The sequence below is a fragment of the Erinaceus europaeus genome, chromosome 4, assembly GCF_950295315.1.
Source record: "Erinaceus europaeus chromosome 4, mEriEur2.1, whole genome shotgun sequence".
In the NCBI taxonomy this organism is placed as follows: domain Eukaryota; kingdom Metazoa; phylum Chordata; class Mammalia; order Eulipotyphla; family Erinaceidae; genus Erinaceus; species Erinaceus europaeus.
Genome location: NC_080165.1, coordinates 24,848,956 through 24,874,131, shown reverse-complemented (window position 1 = coordinate 24,874,131; position 25,176 = coordinate 24,848,956). Strand labels below are relative to the sequence as shown.

General features: G+C 50.7%; 1 protein-coding gene across 4 annotated transcripts in view; it reads right to left on the bottom strand.

The window, feature by feature from the left end:
- Nucleotides 1-1,470: 1,470 nt before the first annotated feature.
- The window catches only part of ZC3H7B (zinc finger CCCH-type containing 7B), an 85,488-nt gene continuing 61,782 nt past the window's right edge, over nt 1,471-25,176 (bottom strand). For all 4 annotated transcript variants that reach the window (XM_060189032.1, XM_060189030.1, XM_060189033.1 and 1 more), the window contains 14 exons: nt 22,980-23,301; nt 22,038-22,093; nt 20,881-20,980; nt 15,267-15,428; nt 12,908-13,113; nt 11,120-11,220; nt 10,049-10,230; nt 8,033-8,118; nt 5,728-5,861; nt 5,493-5,598; nt 5,281-5,389; nt 4,937-5,070; nt 4,646-4,809; nt 1,471-4,301 (listed from right to left, as the gene is read on the bottom strand). In XM_060189032.1, the coding sequence (XP_060045015.1) occupies nt 4,049-4,301; nt 4,646-4,809; nt 4,937-5,070; nt 5,281-5,389; nt 5,493-5,598; nt 5,728-5,861; nt 8,033-8,118; nt 10,049-10,230; nt 11,120-11,220; nt 12,908-13,113; nt 15,267-15,428; nt 20,881-20,980; nt 22,038-22,093; nt 22,980-23,301 (2,115 nt within the window). In that variant the 3' untranslated portion in view covers nt 1,471-4,048. The remainder of the gene's footprint in view (nt 4,302-4,645; nt 4,810-4,936; nt 5,071-5,280; nt 5,390-5,492; nt 5,599-5,727; nt 5,862-8,032; nt 8,119-10,048; nt 10,231-11,119; nt 11,221-12,907; nt 13,114-15,266; nt 15,429-20,880; nt 20,981-22,037; nt 22,094-22,979; nt 23,302-25,176) is intronic.

Sequence of the window (25,176 nt, the reverse complement as noted above, 5' to 3'; positions counted from 1 at the left end):
TAGGGCAACAAAAAGGGGGAAAAATGGCCTCCAGGAGCAGTGGATTCATGGTGCAGGCACCGAGCCCAGCAATAACCCTGGAGGAAAAAATAAAATAAAATAAAATAATAAAATGAAATAAAATAAAGCTGTCTGATGAGACACAATCCAGATTTGAAAAAACACCTCTCTAGGGGCCAGGCAGTGGATATGTGGCTGAGTGCACACATTACAGTGCACAAGGACCAAGATTTAAGCCCCTGGTCTCCACCTGCAGGGAGGAAACTTCCTAAGTGGTGAAGCAGGGCTGCTGGTGTCTCTCTTTTCCTCTCCTCTCCTTCCCTCTTGATTTCTGTCTCTATCCAAAAACAAACAAACAAACAATCAAACAATCAAACAAACACGGGTGTCAGGCAGTAGTGCACCTGGTTAAGTGCACTCATTACAGTGTGCAAGGACCCGGGGTTCAAGCCCCTGGTCCCTACTTGAATGAGTGGTGAAGCAGGGTTGCAGATATCTCTCTATCTCCCTCAATAAAGAAATTAATTAATTAAAATTAAAAAAACATCTCCCAGCCCAGTAGATATAGGCATCCTCTAGTCTCCTACTAAAGATGAGGAAGGTGGGTCTGGGTGGTAGCGCACGTGGCGTCAAGCGCAAGGACCAGTGTCCTAGTTTGAGCCCCCGGCTCCCCATCTGCAGGGGGGGTTGCTTCACAGGTGATGAAGCAGGTCTGCAGGTGTCTGTCTTTCTCTCCCCCCTCTGTCTTCCCCTCCTCTCTCCATTTCTCTCTGTCCATCCAACAACAATGACAGCAATGACAAGAACACTAAAATCATAATAACAGCAACAATGATAAAAAACAAGGGCAACAAAAGGGAAAAAATAGCCTCCAGGAGCAGTGGACTCGAAAGTGCAGGCACCGCCCCAGTGATAACCCTGGAGACTAAATAAATAAATAAATAAATAAATGAGGAAGCTGGCCCCTATACTTAGGTATCCCCAGCGTCTAGAAGAGTTTGGGGGTAGGGGTACCACATAACAGGGTCCTTCTCCTGCCTGAACAAATCAGACCGAGAAGGCACAGAGCCAGCCCTTTGTCAACTAGACAGGGCAGTGCACACTGCAGGAGCAGGGAGTACTGCTGACGAGCCCCTTGTGAGCACCCTGGGCACACAGGTTGCAGGAAAGCCAGCTAAGGGTGGCGTCCATCCGGGCCACTTGAGCAGAGCACAGCTTGTCCCTGCCAGCTGCAGTGTGCTTGAGCGGGGGCCAACCAGGCTACCCTGTTTACACAGGAACATGAACCTCGGCCCTTACCTCTCACCCCTTGGAATGTGTGCTTGCTTTGAGGCCTGCCAGCTCTGTCCCTAGAGCCCACAGCAGCCTAGGTGCCAGGGAACAAGGGCCAGGCTGGGACGAACAGGAGTGACACCTTGGGGACAGAGGTCAAAGTGCACATTTATTTTCTAGAACAAAGGCTAAAAGAAGCAAGTTTCTTTCATTTTATTTTAAGAAGGACAAAAGTTGTTATTTAAAACATCTACATTATTATCAAGATACTAGACCTTATGAATATTTAATATTAAAGTGTGGTATTCTTAAAATTTTAATACACAGACATTTTTAAAGGACCATTATGTTGATTACTGCTCAGCTGAGAAATGCAGCCTCCCTCTTTGATCCATGCCCCCAAATGGACGCGCACATGAGGACGCCTGCCCCCACTGCCACATCTGCTGTGCTGTCTTGTCCCCTGCCTGCAGTGCCGGGCATAGGTCTCCGATTTCACTCTGAGCCTGCCCACTAGGGTCAAAGCTGAAATGACCACCCATAGTATATTCTGATCTGCCCCACACCCCAGTTCATCCCAATACCTGTGCCCCAATTCTCCTCCTGTTTTGGGGCATCCAGCTTTAGCCAAGCCAGGAGACCCCAGATTTCAAGGTCCCCCAAAGAGTAGCAGGCTAGAGGGGACTCTGGACACTAAGCCTGTGCTTTGAGGTGGGAGACAGACACCAGTCATCTACATTCCCTGAGCATCCCGCTTGCTCTCTGCCCACCTGGCTAGGCGGCCCGACAGTGACTGGGTCAAAGCTGGGTCCAAGCAGGGATCACTGGCCCCCCTGCTGCCCAAATGACCTCTGACTCCTGGTTCCAGTCCCTGAATCCTCACAAATGGTCTGATGGCCCCCACAGTCCTTCTAATTACATTGGATGGCTGCATTTTCTGGCCAAATTCTTTAGCTTTAGCCCTCATTAGAAGTGATTCCTCGGATACCACACACATATATAATATTATATAGAGCGATATATTTAATACCTGTGTATATATGCATCACAGGGGCAACATATATACACACTAAAAACAAGGCTGGTGACAACAGACTGCAACACCACGGACCAGGGAAACAAGTGTCATCGACGTTCACAGCCACAGCCCCCACCTTGGTGTGGTCTCTCTTCCCTCCAGCCACACCAGCAGCACCTGAACACGATGGTGCTGGCCTGCTGGGGGAAGACGGAGGTTTATGCCATGATTATCAGGATGAGGCTGGGCAGTGGTGCCAAGAGAAACTGGGCTCCCTCCAGTCCATTGCCCACCATCATACCAGCTCAATCCTTGCTTGAGGAGGAATAAGGGGTAATTCGTTCTCTTCATCTCACCCCGACTCCAGCCTTGCTCCCCGGTTTCTTCTGGGGGAGGGGCCTACTCCTTGTACCAATGGTATGGGAGCATTCTGGAATGTCTAGGGAACCAGGGGGAGCTGTGTCTGCCCAAGGGGAGTGGGATGGAGAGGAGGGGTGCACGAAGAAACGTCAGACGAGAAGGATGGAGAGGGCTGGGTGGGTGGAGGCAGGGGCTGGGGGTCGGCTGGGGTCCTAGACAGCTGGCAGGGCCAGGGATCAGGAAGGGGCTGGAAGAGGCCACCCTAGTTGTAGGAGAGAAGGAGACGGTTGTGTTGGGGTCCCAAGGAAGAGGGTCCCGGAGTGACCCATAGAACCCAGTCAGGTTCCCCTTCTCTCCATGTCATCATTTCTAGCTAGCCTCCCCTATCTCACGAAGAACCTGAGTTCCTGGCTGGACCATGATGACTGGGACCATGGTGCCCTTCACCGTGATGCCACAGGCACTATTCTCAGGAGGCAGCTGTCCTTCCAGAGGTGCTGGCATGACCCCCTAAAACCTCCCTTCCCAGGCCCCAGCAGTGCTGCCTGGGACCCCAGCTCACACAGATTCAGACTGTCACATCCCTGCCGCAAGCCTAGAGCCTCCTGCTGAGACCTGGCCCTGAGGCTTGACCATAGTGTGAAACCCAGTTCTGCCCCTGTGCTGGGGCTGGAAATCCTAGGCAGATCATTTCTCTTATGAGCCTCAGTTTTTCCATCTGCAAAATGGGGAAATGGGCTGGATCTGCACCAAAGGCTCTACAATCTACAGTCAATGGCCCATGAGGGAGAGGGTTGGGTTGGTGGTCTTGGGAAACTGCCAGGTTCCAGAGATCATGCAACTCAGCCCCTCCCACTCTTCCAACTAGAGGGGAAACCGAGGCCCCAAAGGGAACAGTGTTCCTAGCTCCACTCTGGGGCATCATTTTAAAGCTAACTGGGGCCTCCCACCTTCTGTTGTGATCTGTCCCCAGGAAGGTGGAGGTGGGGTGAGGGAGGGGTAGGGAGAAGGACCCTCCTGCTGTAGATTCAAGTGGGGACCCCAGGCTCCCCAGCCCTGAGCTTTGGACCCCTTGAGGAGCAGACAGAAGTTAAAGCTGTAGGCTGAAGTCAGAGGGATCAGCTAGCCCCTCTGTCCCCAACCAGGTGATCCAGGGTGGGTGGATGTAAGTCAGCCCAGGGTCTCATCAGCAGGAGCACGGGCCCTGGGATGCCAGGGCTGCAGCACGTGCACAATGGGCTGGAGGGGCTGAGGGGACAGATGAGCCCCAGAGAGCTGGGGCAGCCTGATGAGAGGGGTCCCCCCAACCCAGTCCTGGCCCATCTGTCAGACTCTTCATCCCCACCCCGTCCTGCCCCATCCCACCCCGAGGACTTCACCCATAGCCAAGTCCTGGCCCTATTCTCTGGTAACAGCGGCAGCAGCAGCAGCTGGGGCTTCTGGGCTGGCACCAGAGGTGCCCCCATCCTCTTGCAGCAGGAAGTTGTATTTGCCAAAGTCGTCATCCCGTGGACACAGAAGCATGTCCTTGCGGGCCTTGGCCAGCTTCTGCTTCAGCACCTCGCGCCGGTCCAGCCACTCGTTGAGCTCCTCCTGCCCGTGAGCGCAGCGACACTTGTCCCCGTCAGGGCAGGCCTTGCCCTTCTGGAGCCTGTGGGTGGGCAGCAGGAGGCTCACTGCCCCAGCCCCATGCCCTTCCCACCATGGCCTCTACACCCGGGGTTCAGGCTCCCCCCTGACTAGCCATACCCCAGGCGAAGCTTCCACCCCACAAAGCCGTGACCACTCCAGGGTCTGACCCAGGGCTGTGAAGCAGGGGCGGTGTGTGTGTGGGGTGTCCCGTGCCTCTACTGCACCCTCACACACAGCAGGAGCTGCAGCTTCTAGATAATATACCCCAGCAGGATGTCTCCAGACTGGGAAGAGCTGGAACCAACTCCGCCCCCACCCTGCATGTCCCCACGGTGTCTGCCCGAGCCCTGCCCATCCCAGCACCTGTCGCAGAGCCGGAACTCGCCCATGGGGAAGCGGTAGGCCCAGCCGTTGGTGTCGCTGTCCGACGTGAATACCTTCTCCTTGTGCTTCTCCGACTGGATGTGCTGTTGCCACTGCTTCTTGCTGTTGCTGTTCTTGCCACAGAGCCAGCAGTGGTAGCCCATCTAAGGGTACAACCACCATGGGTGCCCACTCCCCACACCTCTGCCAGAACCACCCATGAGGAGGCCCCCCCAGACACACCCCACCCTGTGGCCCACCCACTCAGGCCCCGGAGGATGGAGGCGTCACCATGATGTCGGCATAGTCTGTGGGCATCTGGATTTGCTTCTCCCCTTCCCGGGAAGTGATTGGGGTCCCTTCTCCTGGCTTTCCTGGATTGTGTTTCTTTAGCCACATGTCATAGGTCTGCTGCATGTCCAGGACTGGCGGGAAGTAGGGGACAGACAGAGCACCTGATAAGGAGGTGTCCACCTCCATCTGCTGCACAGACCGGAGCTGACTTTGGGTGTGTCTGTGCCCCACCAACCATGGGAAACCCAGAGCACACAGCTGGGCAGGCACAGCAGACCTGCTAACAGCTTGGGGTGTCTGCTAAGAAGGGAACACTGGGCAATCCCCTCTTGTCCACTCACTCTTGTTCTCCTTCATGAATGTCCACATGTCCCTCTCTTCTGGGCTGTGTGCAAAGGAGCAGTTGCCCACATACTGGCACTTGCGGCCATTCTGTGCGTGGATGCAGAGCTGGGGATGAGACAGAAGAGTCTGCTAAGTATGCCCCCCACGGGATGCCAGGAACCACATCTGAGCCCCCCCTCCAGCCACCCTCACCACTTCTGGTGCTCACATCATATTGCTGTGGAAAGTTTCGAATGGAAGGCAGCGGCCTCACTGACACCCACTTCCTCTTGGCCTTGGACATCACCAGCAGGACCCGCCGCTCCTTGGTCCAGCTGCAGGACAGCACAGGGCACTGGTTAGAGGCTTGGGCTGTGCGACCTCCAGACAGAGCCCTGGCATCTTTACATTTGGTGTGTGTGGACCCCCATCCTGCCCGTGCCCCTGCCAGGTTCCTGCCTCACCAGTGTCGGGCCTTGGCACTGCAGTACTTGAGGTCTTTGTCCGGCTCCACCACCTGCCCATTTCTCCAGCACTGTCCGCACACAAACTTCATCTGAAGGTCAAAGGTGCTGGGCCCATGTGTCCGGGGAGTCCCCTGGGGAGTGGGGGAGGGGAGGGAAAGGGCCAGTGATGTTGCAGGAAACAGGGCTGAGGCTCCACCGTTTGTGAAGCTTCTCTGTACATGGTGATCCCATATGATGTCTGGGTACTCAAACCCAGGTCCTTGTACATAGTAAAGTAGTGATTTATCTCCCAGTCCCCAATCTAATTTTTTAATGTTTTATTTATTTATTTATTCCCTTTTATTGCCCTTGTTGTTTTATTGTTGTAGTTATTATTGTTGTTGTTATTGATGTCATTGTTGGATAGGACAGAGGAAGGGAAGGCAGAGAGGAGGAGAGAAATACAGACACCTGTGGACCAGGAGGTGGCACAATGGATCAACTGTTGGACTCTCAAGCATGAGATCCTAAGTTCAATTCCCTGGCAGCACATGTACCAGAGTTCTTTCTCTTCCCTCCTATCCTTCTCATTAATAAATAAATAAATAAATAAATAAATAATATATTAAAAAAAAAAAAGAAAGACAGACACCTGCAGACCTGCTTCACCACCTGTGAAGCGACTCCCCTGCAGGTGAGGAGCCCGGGGCTCGAACAGGGATCCTTACTCCGGTCTTTGTGCTTTGCACCATGTGTGCTTAACCTGCTGTGCTACCCCAGCTCCCCCAATCTAATTTTTATCAGAGCACTGCTCAGCTCTGGATTAAGATAGTACTAGGGATTGAACCTGGGACTTTTGGTGCCTCAGGCATGGAAGTCTGTTGGAGGGCTGAGTGGTGATACACCCGGCAGAGTGCACATGTTACCATGAATGAGAGCCTAAGTTCAAGCCAATGTTTCTCACTTGTGGGGGGAAGCTTCACTGTTTCTCCTTGTCTCTCATTCTCTATAAAAAAATATAAAAGAAAGGAAGAAAATAAAGAATAAGGAAAAGAATGGGGAAAAGATCACCAGGGACAGTGGAGTTGTACAGGCACACAGCCCCAGAGATAACCCTGTTGGCAAAAAGAAGAAGAAAAAAGACAGGGCGGGTTGTAGTGCACCAGGTTAAGCGCACACAGTACAGAATGCAAGGATCCAGGTAAGGACGCTACTTGGAGCCTCTGGCTCCTCACCTGCAGGGGGGTTGCTTCCCCAGTGGTGAAGCAGGTGTACAGATGTGTTCCTTTCTTTCTCCCTCTCTATCTTACCCTCCTCTCTCAATTTCTCTCTGTCCTATCCAAAAAAAAAAAAAAAAAAAGGCTGTAGGAGCAGTGGATTCATAGTGCAGCATGGAGCCCCAGCAATAAATCTGGAGGCAAAAGAAAACAAAATGTGTTGAATTACCAGTGGAACTATCTTCATGACTGTCCTTATTTTTAGGAAGAATACACTGATACACTTAGGAGTCACAGGGCACCATGTCTGCAACTTACTTGCAGATGGCTCAGGAAGGAAAGTGTGGGGCCAGGAAGATGGCTCACCTGGAAGATGGCTCGCCTGCTTTTCCATGCACAAGACCCAGCCCCTATGCGTGGTGGAGGGGCGGTGAGAAAGGGGGGTGGGGTGGGTAGGCTTTGGTGTTACAGTGTTTCTACCTCTGTCTCCATCTGGAAAAGCTGGTCCAAAGTAGTGAAGCTCCAAAGACAAAAATAAATAAGTGGGGAGTCGGGCTGTAGCGCAGCGGGTTAAGCGCAGGTGGCGCAAAGCACAAGGACTGGCATAAAGATCCCGGTTCGAACCCTGGCTCCCCACCTGCAGGGGAGTCGCTTCACAGGCGGTGAAGCAGGTCTGCAGGTGTCTATCTTTCTCTCCTCCTCTCTGTCTTCCCCTCCTCTCTTCATTTCTCTCTGTCCTATCCAACAACGACAACAACAATAATAACTACAACAATAAAACAACAAGGGCAACAAAAGGGAATAAATAAATAAAATAAATATTAATAAATAAATAAATAAGTGTATGATTGTTTTTTATATATGCAACTGTGTATTTGTATATGTGCATAAAGAGAAAGAGACAGAATGACAGACTTGGGATGACACAGTGAATCAGTGAATGTGGAACGTTCTGCTATCTGGAGAAAACAGAAAAAAGTAAACTTGCAATCTTTGTACTGTCCGTAGAATGCTCTGGTTAAGTTTAGAATACGTCTAAGTGAACAGATGGGGGATGGCCCTTGTGAGGCTGGAGCCTACTCCCAAATGCCCACCCAGGGTCTTACCAAGCTGCTATTGGCTTTCCCTGCATGGATCTCTATCTGCTGCCAGTATTTCTTGGATTCTTGTACGATGTCTTCATGGGTCATTCCTGGGAAGGGTAGAAGAACACATGAATGTCACTGAAGGAGAGGAAGGAGACCCGCTAGACACCAGTGCCACCCCCAGGCCCAGGTGGAGGAGCTCCATTCTCCATTTCAGCCCTGCCACAAAAAAACATGGGATACAGGGAAAACATGTCTCCTTGGGGCATATCTGTTCTTCTGCAACTGGGAATAGAAGCCGGCTCCATACTCTGATGGACTGAAAATAAAATGCATTGGGAACAGGGAAAAGCAAGAGAAAAGTGTTGGCTCCGCAGCATAGCATGGTGACCCATTGCCCCCCCACCAGTGAACTTGTGTCTTGGCCCAGCTGTTTGACAGACTTTGACTTCCACCACCTCAGTGAAGCTTTAAGACTGGCCCCTGCTTGCAGGCTTTCAGCACTAGTTCTTAGGACTCTGTGCCTGACCCATCCTGGCTCACCCTCCAGGGACCACAGCTCTTCTCTGGCAGCAACCAAAGGGCAAATGACCCAAGCTGGTGGCCTACATGCCTCCAGCCTCACTGCTGACAGTAAGCCAATCTCACACTGAGCAGGGAATGAATCCTGTTCTTCCATAAACCTGCTCTTCTCCAAATTCCCTCCAATTTTACAGTCTTATTCCCACAACTGATTTCACTTGATAAAAACTTGTCCTATAAATGCTGCTCCATGGCAGCTAGAGATTGACAATGAAAGTATTTTCCTATTGATGGTTCCCAACTGTACAGTTCCATCTACACCTCTCCTGTGAGTCTCCAGACTCCCAAATGGGGTGCTTGGTCCACATTGCTACTCTCTAACTCCATGCTAAGCCCCAATGTGCTCCCTCAAACCAGCTTTTCTGACAGTTCAGAACCCCATTCTTCAGATTTGCTACTCAAAAATCTTAGAGTTGACCTGGATGCCATCTTTGTCTCATACTTCATAGCTGGTCCCTCAACAACAGCTTCACTACCAAAATACAGAATCTGACCAGCAGCCAGAGCAATTGGAAAAAAAAAAAAGTATAATGGTTATGAAAAGAGACTCTGATGCCTGAGGTTCCAAAGTCCCAGGTTCTATCCCCGGTACCACCATAAACTAGAGCTAAGCAATGGTTTGGTTAAAAAAAAAAAAAGCAATTAAAAAAAAAAGAAAAGATCGGGAGTAGGGTGGTAGCACAGTGGGTTAAGCACACGTGGTGCAAAGCGCAGAGATCAGCATAAGGATCCCGGTTCAAGCCCCCGGCTCCCCACCTGCAGGGAGTCACTTCACAGGCGGTGAAGCAGGTCTGTAAGTGTCTGTCTTTCTCTCCCCCTCTCTGTCTTCCCCTCCTCATTTATGCCCCCCACACAATGAAAGCACTGCTAATTAAATCATGATAGGCAATGGGGGGAACGTGCATCCCAGAAGGATGGAACGCAGCATTTAGTGCTGGCGCGTTTGTTGTCTATCTGCCTCACAGACAGGCATCAGTGCTAAGAGCAAAGACCGGAACTGGAGAGTTCTTGCTCAGCCCCTGCTAAGAAGCAGGAGCAGGTGCTCAATGGATCCTTGGCAGATGAGTGAGCAAGTGAAGAGCTCTTAACAACTCAGCTCAGAAACAGAGATTATGATCCGTGTTTCACAGAGAGCAAGTGGAGGTTCTGGGTGATATGGTGATGAGCACCCCAGCAGCTGAAGGAGCCAGCCCCCAGGTCTGCCTCTCTCCCCTTCCTGTGAGCTCTGCTGGCAGTGCTAAGCAGGGGTGAAACCAGGGACTTCTGAGCCTGGAAGTTCCCAGAGAGCAAAGCCCTGGCAGCCTCTAAGATGTGAGGAAGCCCTGGCACCTCCAGAGCCCCAGCCACCAGTAAAGGCAACCCAGTTAAGCATCCCAGCCGCCCCCATCAGCCCTGTCACCCTGCACCTGCACTCGGTGGCACCCCATATGCCCAGCAGCCCTGCTTGCCCCGCACCCGAGTACTGCTGCAGCAGCCAGACTTTGAGTTCGATGAAGCTGTGGGCGAAGTGGCAGCTGTCCTCCCGCAGGCAGCCGTAGCGCACCTCATGGCGGCACACGTCGAACTGGAAGTGCTCCTGGAACTGGCGGATCTTGGAGTACTTGAGGGAGGTGGACCGGACTATGTGCACCAGGCATCTAGAGACAGGGGCAGGAGCAGGGGAACAAAGTCATCTACAGCCCATACCTCCCTCATCATTCCTGGCAGGGCTGCCCTCCCCAGTGCCAGGCTAGCCCAAGGGGAGGGGCTTATTCTTGGCACCTGCTTCCTTATTAACCGTCCTTAGAATATGGATGGTAAGAGTTGGAAGTGATGCTCTCAGGAAGTCCTGGGTTTGAGCCCCAACTCTGCCTCTCCCCTGGCTGCAGCAAGAGAGGCACCAGATCCCACCAGCTAGGAGGCTAGAAGAAGGAGCATTGCCAGCTCCATGCTCCAGAGCTGGCCCCGCGCCCTGGAGAACAATAATGGAGCAGCCACCTCTGGGTCAGGAATGTTGATTATTCTCACAGCAACCTTAGAGGGCTGGAATCTTTACCGAGGAGGGGAAAAAGCTAGAGAGGCCAGAGGACATAAGACAGGCCACCAAACAAGATGGGACCGGGACCTAGGTTCTGTCATCCAAATCCTCACTGGGGCAGAGCCAAAGAGGAGAGAGCAAAGGTGGTTGTGGGACCTGACTCAGTCCCTCCCACTCACTGTTCACTGTTGATGTCATGCAGGGAAGGGCAGTGGACAGAAGTCAGAGACCTGGAGCCCACCTGTCTGCTACTTTCAAGTCTCAGTTTCCTCATCTGTATGATAAACAGTAAGTTCTCACTCACAGGACTTGCTGCAGCAGATCTTCAGTAAATGAGGTTCCATCCTTTCAGGTTGAACAAGGGATCTGAGACCACACTCTGCCCCTTACCTGGACACCTGAGGTCCACCATCTGGCTTCAGCTATTTCCCAGACATCTAAGCTGTCCCTGGGGGTCTCTTGACCTACCCCACACCCTCACCCTCACCCAGGCTGCAGGTCCCACTCACTTGTTGTTGTAGAAGCTGTGCTTGGCAGCCAAGTTGGAGCAGACAGATGGAGAGTCCTTGGTGCCTTTGCTGATGATCCGAGGTTTACTGTCAAAGCAGATCTGCCCAGGGAGACAGTGTGCTGGGTGGGGCCGGGCAAGGACACCAGGGTAACAGACCCGGCCCCTGTAAGCTCTACCCCAGGTCAAAGCAGGGAATCCCAGAGTCTGAGGCCCTGCCTCTCTGGCTCTGGTTCACAGATAATCTGGCCCTTGTCTCTCTTCCTCTTTCTGCTCTCACCACTCAACTGTCTGAGGTGGGTGGTTTCAAGTCTCTGTGCTCAATCTTTTCACCTATATAGACTGGAGATGACCAGTTGTTCTGTCCTTCAGATTCACTGTGAAGTTAAAAAAAAAAAAAAAGGATGTAACAGGCTAGGGAGACAGCATAATGGTTATGCAAAGGACACCCATGCTTGAGGCTGTTAAGTCCCAGGTTCAATCTCCAACACCACCATAAACCAAAACTGAGTAGTGTTCTCTCCACCTCCCTTCCTCTGTGTCTCTTTCACTAAAAAATAAATAAAACATTACAAATAAAAAGATGTAAAAGGACTGCAGGTGCTTTGTAAAGTGTACCCAGTGCCTGGCTGTGAACTCTAGTCTCCAGGCCTCCTCATCCTTGGGAGAAGTAAGTGGTCTGGCTGCTCTGAGTGGAGAGTGGGCTGAGCTGCACCAAACCCTGCCAACAATCTGGACTCAGACCTCGCTTCATAGAGGCGGCAACCTAGTGTGCTCTGACTGGGTGGGGAAGCAGAGTCTTGGAGCTGATCTTCAGAGGGTCTGAGACATGGAATCATGGGGAGAACATGCCAGGGAGAGCATGTGGCCTAGACACAGTCTGGGAGGGGACTAGCAAAGCTTCAGATTGATGCTAGCGTGCAGTTAGACAAGGTATCAAAGGGGTGTGTGTGTGTGCGTGTGTGTGTGTGTGTGCACGTGTGTGTGTGCATGCACTTGGAATACATGTCTAAAGCACCTGGTGGGGCTAAGACATAGCCCACCATGCAGAGCACATGAAGACCTAGGTTCAAGACCTAACACCACATGGAGCACTGGGCATGGAACAAGGGATAGCTCTGTGAAAGTGAGACAGTGTTGTGGTGTTTCTCCTCTCTTTTTGATGTTGAAAGAAAAAAAAAGTCCCAGGAGCCATGAAATCATGTTAGCAACAGGCCTCAGCAAAAAATAAAATAAAATAAATCACCTGACCCCCAGCCTGTTCTATGCCAGTTATCAGAAAGAGCAGGGGAGTTTTTTTTTTTTTTTCCTGGCCTCAGTTTCCACTTCTGCAAGGTGCTAAATGGGTTCTTTTTGTTAAATATTTACTTATTTACATTCCCTTTTGTTGCCCTTGTTTGATTATTGTAGTTATTATTATTGCCATCATTGTTGGATAGGACAGAGAGAAATGGAGAGAAGAGGGGAAGACAGAGAAGGGAAGAGAAAGATAGACACCTGCAGACCTGCTTCACTGCTTGTGAAGCGACTCCCCTGCAGGTGGGAGCTGGGGGCTCAAACCGGGATCCTTATGCCGGTCCTTGCGCTTTGCGCCACCTGCGCTTAACCTGCTGCACTACCACCCAACTCCCCGCTAAATGGGGATCTAACATGATGAGACCCTACAAGCCTTACTCTGAAAGCCCAAACAGCTGTTGACTCTCAAGTCAGGCCCCTGAGCCCCTCGCTACCACCTCTGTGCCATCGCCTGGAGGAGACAGGTGGTGGTGGGGTTCGGACAGTCAGGTACCTCGCAGAGGAAGGTGAAGATGCCCTGGTGTTCTTTAAGGAGTTTGGCAATGGTGAGGCTGCCACGCTTGACGCCCCCAAGTGGGTCAAAGAGTAGGTCTCGGTTGAGGGTGCCCTTCCGCTCCTCAGTCCACACGTCGATCTCCTCCTGATGGTAGGCGAAGGTGCAGTTATCTCCGTACTTACAGTCCTGCTTGTTAATCATGTCTGCAAAGAGGCAACAGGACATGCGTTCCGCCAGGCAGGACGGTAGCCCGCAATGCCCCCACGAGGGGCAGGCAACAACCTGGGGTTCAGGCTCCCGTCTCCCATGGTGGCTGGTAGCCTGCAGGCTACAAGGACTTGGAAGGGGCAGAGGTCAGACCCCTTCTTGACTCTATACCAGTGGGTGAGGGGAAGTGTCAAAGTGGGTGATCTGCTTGTGCAAGGCATGGCAGTCACCAGGCCCTACCACCCCCATGGCTGCTTCATGTCGGTCAGGAAAGAGGAGAGGCCTTGTGGATACATACAAGCTGCCACCTAACACGTAGAATCTGCAGCTATTCTAGTGGGAAAATGTTGGGGGACTAGACCTTGCAGTCCAGCAGACTGAGATTCTCTGTATACCCCGAGTCACTGTCCCTTATGTGGTAGAACACTGGGGCACAGGGTTGTAATGAGGATTAAGTGAGATAATAAATCAGGGGTTGGGGAAGTGATTTAGTGGACAGAGTTATATATGTTAAGACCCTGGGTTTGATCCTTGGTCACATGGGTGTAACAAACACAAAATGAGGAGAAGTTGGTAAATTCCCTGTCTAGATAGATAGATAGATAGATAGATATTTTTCTCATAAAAAATTTGGCCAAGGGCTGCAAAGCCAACTCACCTGGATAGTATACCTACTTTATGTGTGTGTGACCCAGGTTCAAGCCTGGCTCTCACTGCACTGGAGGAAGTTTTGGTGCTGTGGAATCTTTTTCTTTCCCTCTTGTTTGTCTATCTGAAAAACTTGGCTCAGGTGAGCCGATGGTGCACCCAGTAAAGTGCACACATTACCATGTGCAAGGGCCCAGACTCAAGCTTCTGGTTCCCACCTGCAAGTGAATGCTTCACAGGCAGTGGAGCAGTGCTGCGGGTGTCTCTCCTCTCTGTCTCTTATCCTCTATCATAAAGAAAGAAAAAGAAACCAAAAAATGGCCACCAGGAATGGTTTAGTATTCATGTAGGCACCAAGCCCTAGTGATAACCCTGGTGACACCAAATAAAAAAAAATTGGGGGTGGGGGTAAGTAGCATAATGGTTATGCAAAGAGACTCTCATGGCTGAGAATCCAAAGTCCCAGGTTCAATCTCCTGCACCACCGTAAGTCAGAGCTAAGCAGTGCTCTGGTAAAATAGTTATAATAGTAATGATAATAACAACAATTTTTTTGGAACTGTGAAGTCCTAGAAACAACAACAACAACAACAAAACAGGAAAAAAAAAGTCAAAGAAATGGCTCAATAGAAGGGCACATGAGTGTGATTCTGGGTCCAAGCTCCAGCAACATCTAAAATTAAATAAATATGTCACCTGGAGACAGACCAGCAGACTCAGAACCTAAAGGCCTGCCAGGTCCTGGGGTGAGAGCTGTTTACCCTTCTCTCCCTCCCCTGCTCCTGTCTCCCTACCCCATCCCCACAGCAGGCACACAAGGAGGAGCAGCTGGATACTGGCATGGCCAGACTGTCCTCCACACCAAGGGCGATTCTGCAGGAGAGGTTCCCCTTGCCAGCCCGGCCTGAGGAGGAGCAGAAGATGGCTAAGTTCAGAGGGCATGGGGTGTGCAGAGGAGTCAGGGTTCAAAGCTTGGGGAATGGCTAAGGGAGAAGGGGGGCTGTAGGTCTCCTACAATCTAGACTTTACTTACTGGGCAGAGCCTAGAAGTGACATGTGCTTAAGAGCTTGTTGGGAAGATGAGAGGCTGATCAACAACATCTGGCAAGGCCCTGGCTAGGCCCCCAAAGCCTGAGCTTCCTCACCCTGAGATGGGAAGAAGCGCAGTGGTAGGAATTAAAGGGCCACCTGTGGAGGGTTTAGCAGAGGGCAGCTATTCATCATCTGTCTGCCCTTCACATTCAGAGTCCAGGCTGCCCTGGGGCTCCAGCTCAAATGTAACATCCAAAATGTTCAGCCCAACTATGGGCTTCTGGGGTAGGCCTCCACCGTGACTGACCTCCAGTCTCCTCTAGGACCCAACTCTCTACCAGGAGCCTCTGCATCCCAGCTTCCTAACCCGCCCCCATGGCCCTGGGCCATACCTGCTTGGCCTGTCTAGATGTGATGCAGAGCAGAGCTAGGCCCTGCTGTGTGGCCTGCCCCTTCACAGTATACTCACCTTTGCACAGGTAGTAGGAGCCCACAAAGCTGGTTTTGGTGGGCCGGGGCCGGATTCGCTTCCAAGTCTGGTCCTCCACACTCCGGAGCCGGCCAAGCAGGGTGTCCCGCTTGCATTTGTGCTCCAGGCCCTCTCGGTAGGTGTAATCACCTGCCCTGGGGCCTGTAGTGCAGGGGAGAAAAGGGGAACGGGCATGACTTCAGAGGAAGTACTGAAGTGTGCCGGAGAATAGGGGGCTGGTCCTCCTGCTAGGAAATCACTCTCCCTCTGTGGGCCCCCGCCAGCCTGCCACATGCTCCCTGTGACAGCTAGCCCTTGTAAAGAGCCCCTGCTTGGTATCCACACCCTTCCAAATCCCACCATCCTGACTTCTGTGTGATCCTGGCCATTCATTCCCGTGTTTCCTCGAAACAAACCATGAAGACTGTGCCTGGTAGAGAGCAGACACCTGCCTTTCCTGGGAGGGCACTCCAGAAGACTGAGCAGAAATAGTCTTTGTGGGGACCCCATGTGCTCCAGCTGCACCAGACATCACCAAGTGCAGCCTAGCTCATGGAGTTTTAATCTGCTTCCCCAGGGCAGGGGTACAGAGGCAGCCTTTGGGGTAGCCAAGGGAGAATGTCTTTAGCACAGTCATCCAAGGAGACAGCACTCTGTCCCCACTCCCGAGGGCCCAAAGGACCTTTGGCATGATGGCTCTTAGTAAAGGGGGACACAAGGACCTTTGGCATGATGGCTCTTAGAAAAGGGGGCTCAAGGACCTTTGGCATGATGGCTCTTAGTAAAGGGGGACACAAGGGGAGGGGGTCAGGCAGAGGCCTTGCAGTGGGTGAGTAACAGTGTCTAGATGACTCCAAGGACCTGTCAGCACCAGAACTCTAGGTTGCTAAGATTCTTTTTTTTTTTTTGCCTCCAGGGTTATTGCTGGGGCTCGCTGCTTGTCTGCACTACAAATCCACTGCTCCTGGAGACTATCTCCCCCTTTTGTTGGCCTTGTTGTTTATCATTGTTGTTACTACTTTTATTGTTGTTACTGGATAGGACAAAAATTGAGAGAGGAAGAGAAGACAGAAGGGGCAGAGAAAGATAGACAGCTGCAGACTTGGTTCAATTGTGAAGTGAAGCAACCCCCCCCCACCACCACCACGCAGGTGGGGAGCCAGGGGCTTGAACCCGGATCCTTATGCCGTGCTAAGGATCTAACTCAGGATCTCATGCCAGCAAGGTCAAGGCTTTTTTACCACTATGCCACCTCCTCGACTGTTTGCTTGTTTTGTCATCACTGGCTTGTCACCATTCTGACTAGACTTTTGTAGTTAGAGAGAAGAGAAGGGGGATGGGCATTGGTATACCTGGTACAACATGCATGTTGCCATGTCTAAGAACCTGGGTTCAAGCTCCCAGCCTCCACCTGCAGGGAGGACTTCATGAGTGGTGAAGCAGTGTTACAGGTATCTCTCTCTTTCTCTTTCCCTCTCTCTCCTCCTTCCCTCTTGATTTCTCTGTCTCTATCCAATAAATAAATAAATGAAAGAGAGAAGAGAGACAGAAAGAGACCACAGCACTAACACTTCCTCCAGTGCAGTAGGGGCAGACTCAAACTTTTTATTTCTAAGGTTTATTGTGTTTTATTTTTTGCCTCCAAAGTTATTGCTGGGGCTCGGTGCCAGCACTGCAAATCCACTGCACCTGGAGGCCATATTTCCCCCATTTCCCCCCCAATTTTTGTTGCCCTTGTTGCTCTGCTTGTTATTATTGTTTTGTTTTTTTAAAATTTTTATTTAGTTAATTGGATAGAGACAGACAGAAATTGAGAGGGAAAGGGGTGATAGAGAGGGAGAGAGGCAGATAGACACCTGCAGCCCTGCTTCACCACTTGTGAAGTTCTCCCCTGCAGGTGGGGGCCGGTGGCTTGAACCTAGGTCCTTGTGCATTGTAACACGTACGCTCAACCAGGTGCACCACCACCTGGCCCCTATTATTATTTTTCTTAATTTTTAGAAAAGATTTTATTTATGAGAAAAACAGGAGGAGAGAGAAAGAACCAGACATCATTCTGGCACATGTGCTGCCAGGGATCGAACTCAGGACCTCATGCTTGAGAGTCCAAAGCTTTACCACTGCGCCACCTCCTGGACCACTATTATAATTGTTATTATTGTTACTGATGTCATTGTTGTTGGATAGGACAAAGAGAAATGGAGAGAGGAGGGGTAGACAGAGAGGGGGAAAGAAAGATAGACACCTGCAGATCTGCTTCACTGCCTGTGAATCGATCCCCCTGTAGCTGGGGAGCTGGGGCTATAACTGGGATCCTTAGCCAGTCTTTGCACTTCGCATCGTATGTGCTTAACCTGCTGGGCTACTGCCCCACCCCCAGTTAATTATTTTTTTTAATTATCTTTATTTACTTATTGGATAGAGACAGCCAGAAATAGAGAAGGAAGGAGGAGACAGAGAGGGAGAGAGACAGAGAGACACCTGCAGCCCTGCTTCACCACTTGTGAAACTTTCCCCCTGCAGGTGGGGACCAGGGGCTCGAACCTGGATCCCTGCACACAATAACATGTGCGCTCAACCAGGTGCGCCACAGCCCTTCAGTTTATTTATTTTTTTATTCATTCATTTATTTAATGAGAGTGACCAGAAAACCTATCAGGTATATATAATGGCAGAGATCAAACTAAGATCTCATTCAGGCCAGTTCTACCCAGTGTTCTACGCAGTGTCAGCTCCCTGGTTGTCATTATTTATTTTATTTTTTTTACTTAAAAAAGTAATATTTATTTATTTATTTATTTTCCCATTTTGTTGCCCTTGTTGTTTTTTATTGTTGTTGTAGTTACTATTGTTGTTATTGGTGTCGTCATTGCTAGATAGGACAGAGAGAAATGGAGAGAGGAGGGGAAGACGGAGAGGGGCAGAGAAAGATAGACACCTGCAGACCTGCTTCACCACCTGTGAAGCGACTCCCCTGCAGGTGGGAAGCTGGGGGCTCAAACCAGGATCCTTATGCGGTCCTTGCACTTCGTGCCACATGTGCTTAACCCGCTGTGCTACCTTCCGACTCCCATTGCTAAGATTTTTAAACCTTTGGGATCCCCAAAATAATTTTTTTAGACTAAGTCACTGGCAAGCAGGAGAAATGGATCAGTGGATGTACAAGTACAAAGTAGGTTCTTAGTCTTTTTTTTTTAAAAAAAAATATTTATTTCCTTTTGTTGCCCTTATTGTTTTATTGTTGTAGTTATTATTGTTGTTGCTATTGATGTCATCATTGTTGGATAGGACAGAGAGAAATGGATAGAGGAGGGGAAGAGAGGGGGAGAGAAAGACAGACACCTGCAGACTGGCATCACCGCCTGTGAAGCAACTCCCCTGCAGGTGGGGAGCTGGGGGCTCGAACCGGTATCCTTATGCCGGTCCTTGCACTTTGCGCCAAAATAATTAAAAAAAATTTTTTTTTCATTAATTTTATTTTTGAGAGGGATGCAGAGAGAGACACACACACAGAGAGAGTAACACCATAGCACTGCTCAGCTCTGGCTGATGGTGGTGCGGGGGATTGAACCTGGCACTTAGGAGCCTCAGGCATGAGAGTCTGTTTGCATAACCATTATGCTGTCTCCACTGCCCGCCAAAATAATTTTTTAAAGCATTTTAAGATTATGGAATTCTGGGGAATAAAATTCTGAGATTCTAGGTGTGCTGAAGACTAGCCACGGACATAGGGCATCTACTTTCAAGTGCTGTAGTCTTCCTTGAATTTGGGGGCTGGGAGCCAAAGAACTATATTTCTAATACTCCTTTGCCACTTGGGTCTGGGCAACATTTGAATCCTGAGTGAGATGCTCTCAGGTGAGAAATGGATCTAGAGGTGGAAAGTGGGAGAAATCCGGCTGCATTTGCTCTGGCAGATGTATTTTGGTAATGGCTTGTTGGACCCTGCTTTTTTTTTTTTTGCTATGTGCCCATCCTGTTCCTTGGCCCATTAAGGCACTCAGTGAAAGGATGTTAAAGGTGAATAAATAGATAAGCTCAATAGGTAGCAATTAGAGTAAAATCAATTCGGCAAACCTTGTTTTGAGTGTGAGAGAAAACACAATAGTTGTAAATAGGAGGGAATATAGAGGTAAGTGTTCATCCCCAGACCAGTGGTGCCTTATTCCTCCTTGAAAGAAATAGTCCAAACTTAAGAATTCTTTTTGGATCATTGATCACTTTCTCATAAAACTGTGAGAAACCTGTGCAATGTCAGGGCTCCCTGAGCATTATGCTAAAATTAAGGTCATGGTTGGCAAAATGCACAACCTATAGCAACCCTGCATCTCTCTCTCTCTCTCTGCCTTCAGTTACTAGAGTTTGGTGCCAGCACTACAAATCCACTGCTCCTGGCGGCCATTTCTTTCCTTTGATAGGACAGAGACAAACTGAGAGGGGGCAGGGGAGAAAGCATGTTTATGCAAAAAGACTCTCATACCTGAGGTTTCTAAATCCCAGATTCAATCCCCCATCCCACCATAAACCAGAGCTGAGCAGTGCTTTGGTAAAAAACAAAACAAAACCTCCAGGAGAAATTGTGAGGGGAGAGGGAGATGGAGAGAGACAGACAGACACCTGTAGACCTGCTTCATTGTTGATGAAGTGTTCCTGCTGCAGGTGGGGAGCAAGGGCTCGAACCTGTGTATTTGCATGAGTCCTTGCACATTGTATTATGTGCACATAACCTGGTGCACCACCACCTCCTGGCCCCAACCCTGCATCTCACACTAGATATCATCCTCTGAACTGTAGAGCAGCCAGGAAGCTGATCAGACTTGCCAACAGGCTCTCTACCCCGTGTGAAAGCACTTTAACTCCTGATGCCAGGGTGGTGGTGAAGTGTCCCAAAGGCCTGGTACCACCTTCTAGTTATTGCCCCTCCAGTCTTTCTTTTTTTTTTTTTAACTTTTTTTTTAATTAAGTTTTTTTTTATTTATTTATTTTCCTTTTTGTTGCCCTTGTTGTTTAACATTGTTGTGGTTATTAATGTCGTTGTTGTTGGATAGGACAGAGAGAAATGGAGAGAGGAGGGGAAGACAGAGAGGAGGAGAGAAAGACAGACACCTGCAGACCTGCTTCACCGCTTGTGAAGCGACTCCCCTGCAGGTGGGGAGCCGAGGGCTCGAACTGGGATCCTTACGCAGGTCCTGGCAATTTGCGCCACGTGCACTTAACCCGCTGCGCCACCGCCCGACTCCCCATCTTTCTTTTTTTTTAAAAGATTTTATTTATTAATGAGAAAGGAGAGAGAGAGAGAGAAAAAAAGAACCAGACATCACTCTGGTACATGTGCTGCCGGGGACTGAACTCAGGACCTCATGCTTAAGAGTCTAGTGCCTTAGCCACTGTGCCACCTCTCGGACCACCCTACAGTCTTTCTAAAGGTTCTGAAAGTTCCAGAGTCCTATATGGCATCCCTTCCTGTTCAGAATATCATGAGGGACTTGTGTGCCCTGAACCCCCACATTTATCTAGGATGATGAGCTCAATTATTTTATTCTGGGAGTCTCTGCTCCTGAGGTTCCTGGCATCTTGAAGGCAGAAGGGCAGGAGTACAAAGGTATAGCATTACCTGTTTTAGGGTAGCAGAGCTGGCAGGCCTGCTTGAACTCGTGGGTGGCAGCCAAGGGATTCTTGATGAGCAAGGCGGTGTTGGGCATGGAGGGTTCAGGCTGTGACAGAAGGAGGTTGGTCATGTTGATCTCTGGACAATGACTGGATTAACTGGGGCCAGCCTGGGTTCCAGAGGTGAGTGGTTTTATGACCAATCTCTTCCTACCCATGAGTACAACTGTGGGCCAGGACCCTCCCAGCAGGGGAGCCAAGAGCCTAGAACACCCAGCAGGAATCAGCCTAGTGGGAATGTGTGGCTGACAGTGGCCCTGGCCCGGAACTTTGAGAGGAAGCCCAATGTGGAAGCAAAATAACAGACATTTTCATCTCTTCTCCTCCCCCCCCCCCATTCTCTTTCTTCTTCTTCTTCCCTTTCCCCAGCTTCTTCTTCCCTTTTCCCTCCTCCTCCTCCTCCTCCTTCATGTGTGTGTGTGTGTGTGTGTATGTGTGTGTGTGTGTGTGTGTATTTGTGTGTAGTTAGGAGCTTGCATGTGTGCTTTCACCACCCTGGGTCACTTTTTCATTCAGATAGAGACTGTAACACCAGACCTTCCTCCAGTGCCAGAGCACCTCATGTGGTCCTGGGGCTTAAACCTGGGTAGTACACAGGGCAAGGCACACACCCTACCTGGTAACCTTATCTCTCTGGCCCAGAAATAACAGGTTCTTAATGGGGCTTATGCACATGCTCACCCTCTCCCCGAGTGCATCAGCAGATAGGGCTCAGAGAGGTGTGGTGACTTCCCCAGAGCTACACATCACAGGAGACACAGTGACTACCTAGACTGAAGCCTGACTTCTTGGTCCCGTGAGACCCTACACTCAGAACCTGCTGGGTACTGAATCTGGACAGGTTACTTAACACTTCTGAGCCTTACGGGCCAGTCAGGCTGGACCCTGCTTTCTGCTTGCTTGGTGAAGATGGATAGGGAGAAGCCATCTCTGACCCATCCAGTGTGAGGGGTCCCTCCTTGGGGGATGTGACACTCCACACTCCAGAGGGCCCACTCATACTCTGGAGCCCACAGTCCCATAACCCCTCATCCCCAGCCCAGCTCATTCCAATCCCTATAGGACAAGGGGTATCTGGTCACAGACCTTGGCCAAATCACTCACCGAGGAGGCTGGTTTCTGAGTACCGCTCAGGGGATGATCCTGTGAGCTGGTTTCCTCTGGGCAAGAAGACAAGAACAGGTCACCTGCCCTGCTCTGAAAGGTCTTAGGGCCTTCTGAGGACTAGTCCTCTATTATTTATATTGTGCCCAATTCTGTCCCTCCTTTCTATCTCCACAGCCACTGCCTTGTGCCAGAGGTATTGCAGCCTAAGCATGTGTGCCCTGTATTCTACCTCCAGAGGCCCTGCAGCCCTAGTAGGGACCCAGGCTCCTTGGTTAGGCTCACAGGTCCTGGAACCAGCCAGCTCTCCTATCTGGCTCCGCTCACCTACTAGTGCTCCCACCATGGGGTGGGGAGGAAGTGCTCTCTTTGTCCTCCAACGACCTCTCCTTCAAGACCCCACCCAGCACAGCCCCTCCAGGAAGTTGATCCCTGCAACTCCATAGCACCTTGGGCTAGGCCTGATGGTCTGGAAGCCCGTCCTGCATAGGCACAAATGGGTCTGCTTCCTTTCTGGGTCCCTGGCGCCCAGCCCAGGATGGTTCTGAGGGAACTCGTGGTCTTTCCCACTTCCCCTAGTCACAGGCTCATCTTCCTGGAAGCCCACTACCTGTGAGTTAAGGGTCCTGGGAGGCCCAGCAGAGAGCACCAGACAGAGAGTCTGGAGCCCTGAGCTGTCCCAGCCATACTAATCTGATTGTGAACAAGACACCCAGTCCCACATCCTCAGCCACAGACTGTCTGCTGAGCATCACAGGAGACACAGTGACTCCGAAGTTGTTCCACACTACCTGGGAGGAAGTGGTGGGTTTTGGTAAAAGAGTTATCATTCCAACTCCACTCTCCAGAGCCCAGAGGTGTGACTGCTTCACAAAATGCCAAGCGAGTGTGTGTGAGTGGCGGTGGGGGCTGGGGGTTGAGTGTGTCTTGGCCATGACTTACCCATGAAGGAGTCAGGCTGGTCCAGAGAGCCTCGGGCTGACCCGAAGCTGTCAAGGGCGTCCAGGCGGGTCTCGGAGTATGGCAGCAGATCTAGGGAATCCCGTGTGGAGCCTGGAGGGTCCAGGGCATCCAGCACTGAGGCAGCCAGCTTCTTGGAGGGGTCCATGACGAGGCCAAAGGAGGCAGGGGGCAGTGGGCTGGACACAGGGATGGAACCACCCACCACGGGTGGCAGCAGGGGCGTCCCACCAGGGAACACAGGTATCAGCTGAGGCAACTCGCTGGGCACGCCACTGCCAGGCAGGCCACCCTGGACCAGAGACTGCAAAGTGAGAACAGAGAAACAGGGAGGAGGATGTGACTGACTGTCCAGGACTGGGTAGAGTTGGCACTGAGGCGCTAGGCATGTCATATCCACTCTGCAACTCAAGCCCCACCTGCTCCACGGGGTGGAACCAAGGTATTTTAGTTAATTGATTAATTGTTCCTATCTGGACTCATGCTTATTCAATGCCAGTGGGCTTTATTTACTTATTTATTGTCTCCAGGGTTATTGCTGGGGCTCGGTGCTGGCACTATGAATCCACTGCTCCTGGAGGCCTTTTTTCCATTTTACTGGACAGAACAGAGAGAAATTGAGAGAGGAGGAGGAGACGAAGAGGGAGAGAGAAAGATAGACACCTGCAGATGTTGCTTTACCACTCATGAAGTGTGCCCCTCTACCATAGGTGGGGAGCAAGGGATCTGCTCTGGATCCTTGCATAGGTGCTTGTGTTTAGTACTATGTTCACTTAACCAGTTGGCCACTGCCCAGCCCCTGTGGACTTGAGAGACAGAGAGGAGACACCACAACACTGCACTACCATTCGTGGGGTTTCCCCTTGGTGCTACACATGGTGCTCTCAGGTGGTGCTTTGTGTTCAAAGCCAGGTCCTCTTGCAAGTCAAGGTGTGCTCTCTACTGGGTGAGCCACTCCCCGGCATTTATAATTTATTTATTTAGATGAGTCAGGTCTCACACATATGCAGTTTTACTAAGTTATTTTTTCATTCATTTTCTCTCTTTTTACCAACACACTGCTCAGCTCTGGCTTACAGCAGTACGTGTGTGTGTGTGTGTGTGTGTGTGTGTGTGTGTGTGTGTGTGTGTGCGCGTGAGGGTTGCGGGGTTGAACCTGGGACTGCTGGTGCTTCAGGTATGAAAGACTTCTTCATTCTGATAGAGACAGAGACCACAGGCACCGGAACTGCCCCCCATACTGTGGATCTCCCACGTGGTGCTGGGATTCAAACCTGGGCTTCACACATGACAGGGTCAGTGCACTTCCTAGTGATCCAGCCTCTGGAACCAGGGATTTTTTTTTTTTTTGCCTCCAGGGTTATCACCGAGGCCCAGTGCCTGTACTATAAATCCACTGCTTCTAGAGGCCATTTCTCCCATTTTGTTGCCCTTATTGTAGTTGTTATTATTGTTGTTGTTATAGGATAGGACAGAAATTGAGAGAGGGATTCGACTTCCGGAGGTGGAGCTACGAGCAGCAGATCGCTTTCTCTCCTCTCCTCTCCTCTCCCGGACCAACTAGGAATACCAAAGGAGACCACCCGGACCGAAACAAGACAGGACTAGAATGACCACAGGAACCCAGTAAATCACCCGTGAGTACAAACACGCGTGGCTGGTGACAGAGAGGAGAGAGGGGCCTAAGGAGAGATTAAGTGGCTGCTAACAGTTCAGCAGTTTATCAGTGGAGACACCACCTCCAGTCTGCTCCACAACAAGGGGACAGCTGAAGGGAGGAAAGGACTCCCCAGAGACTCACTAAGTGCGACTCTGAGTCTCCATTACTACTGCCCTCAGAATCTGGAGCAGCAACAGGGAGGGACACCAGGGGACAGAGATCTAACCAGGAAACTCAGGAGAAGACCTATACCTCGGTGGCATAGCTGAGGGGCTGTGAAAGTCTCTTTGCATAACCACTGGATTATCTCTGCCACACCCTGCTGGCACATGGGAGCAGAGTCTCTTCAACAAATGGTGTTGGAAACAATGGGTTGAAACATGCAGAAGAATGAAACTGAATCACTGTAATTCACCAAATACAAAAGTAAATTCCAAGTGGATCAAGGACTTGGATGTTAGACCAGAAACTATCAGATACTTAGAGGAAAATATTGGCAGAACTCTTTTCCGCATAAAT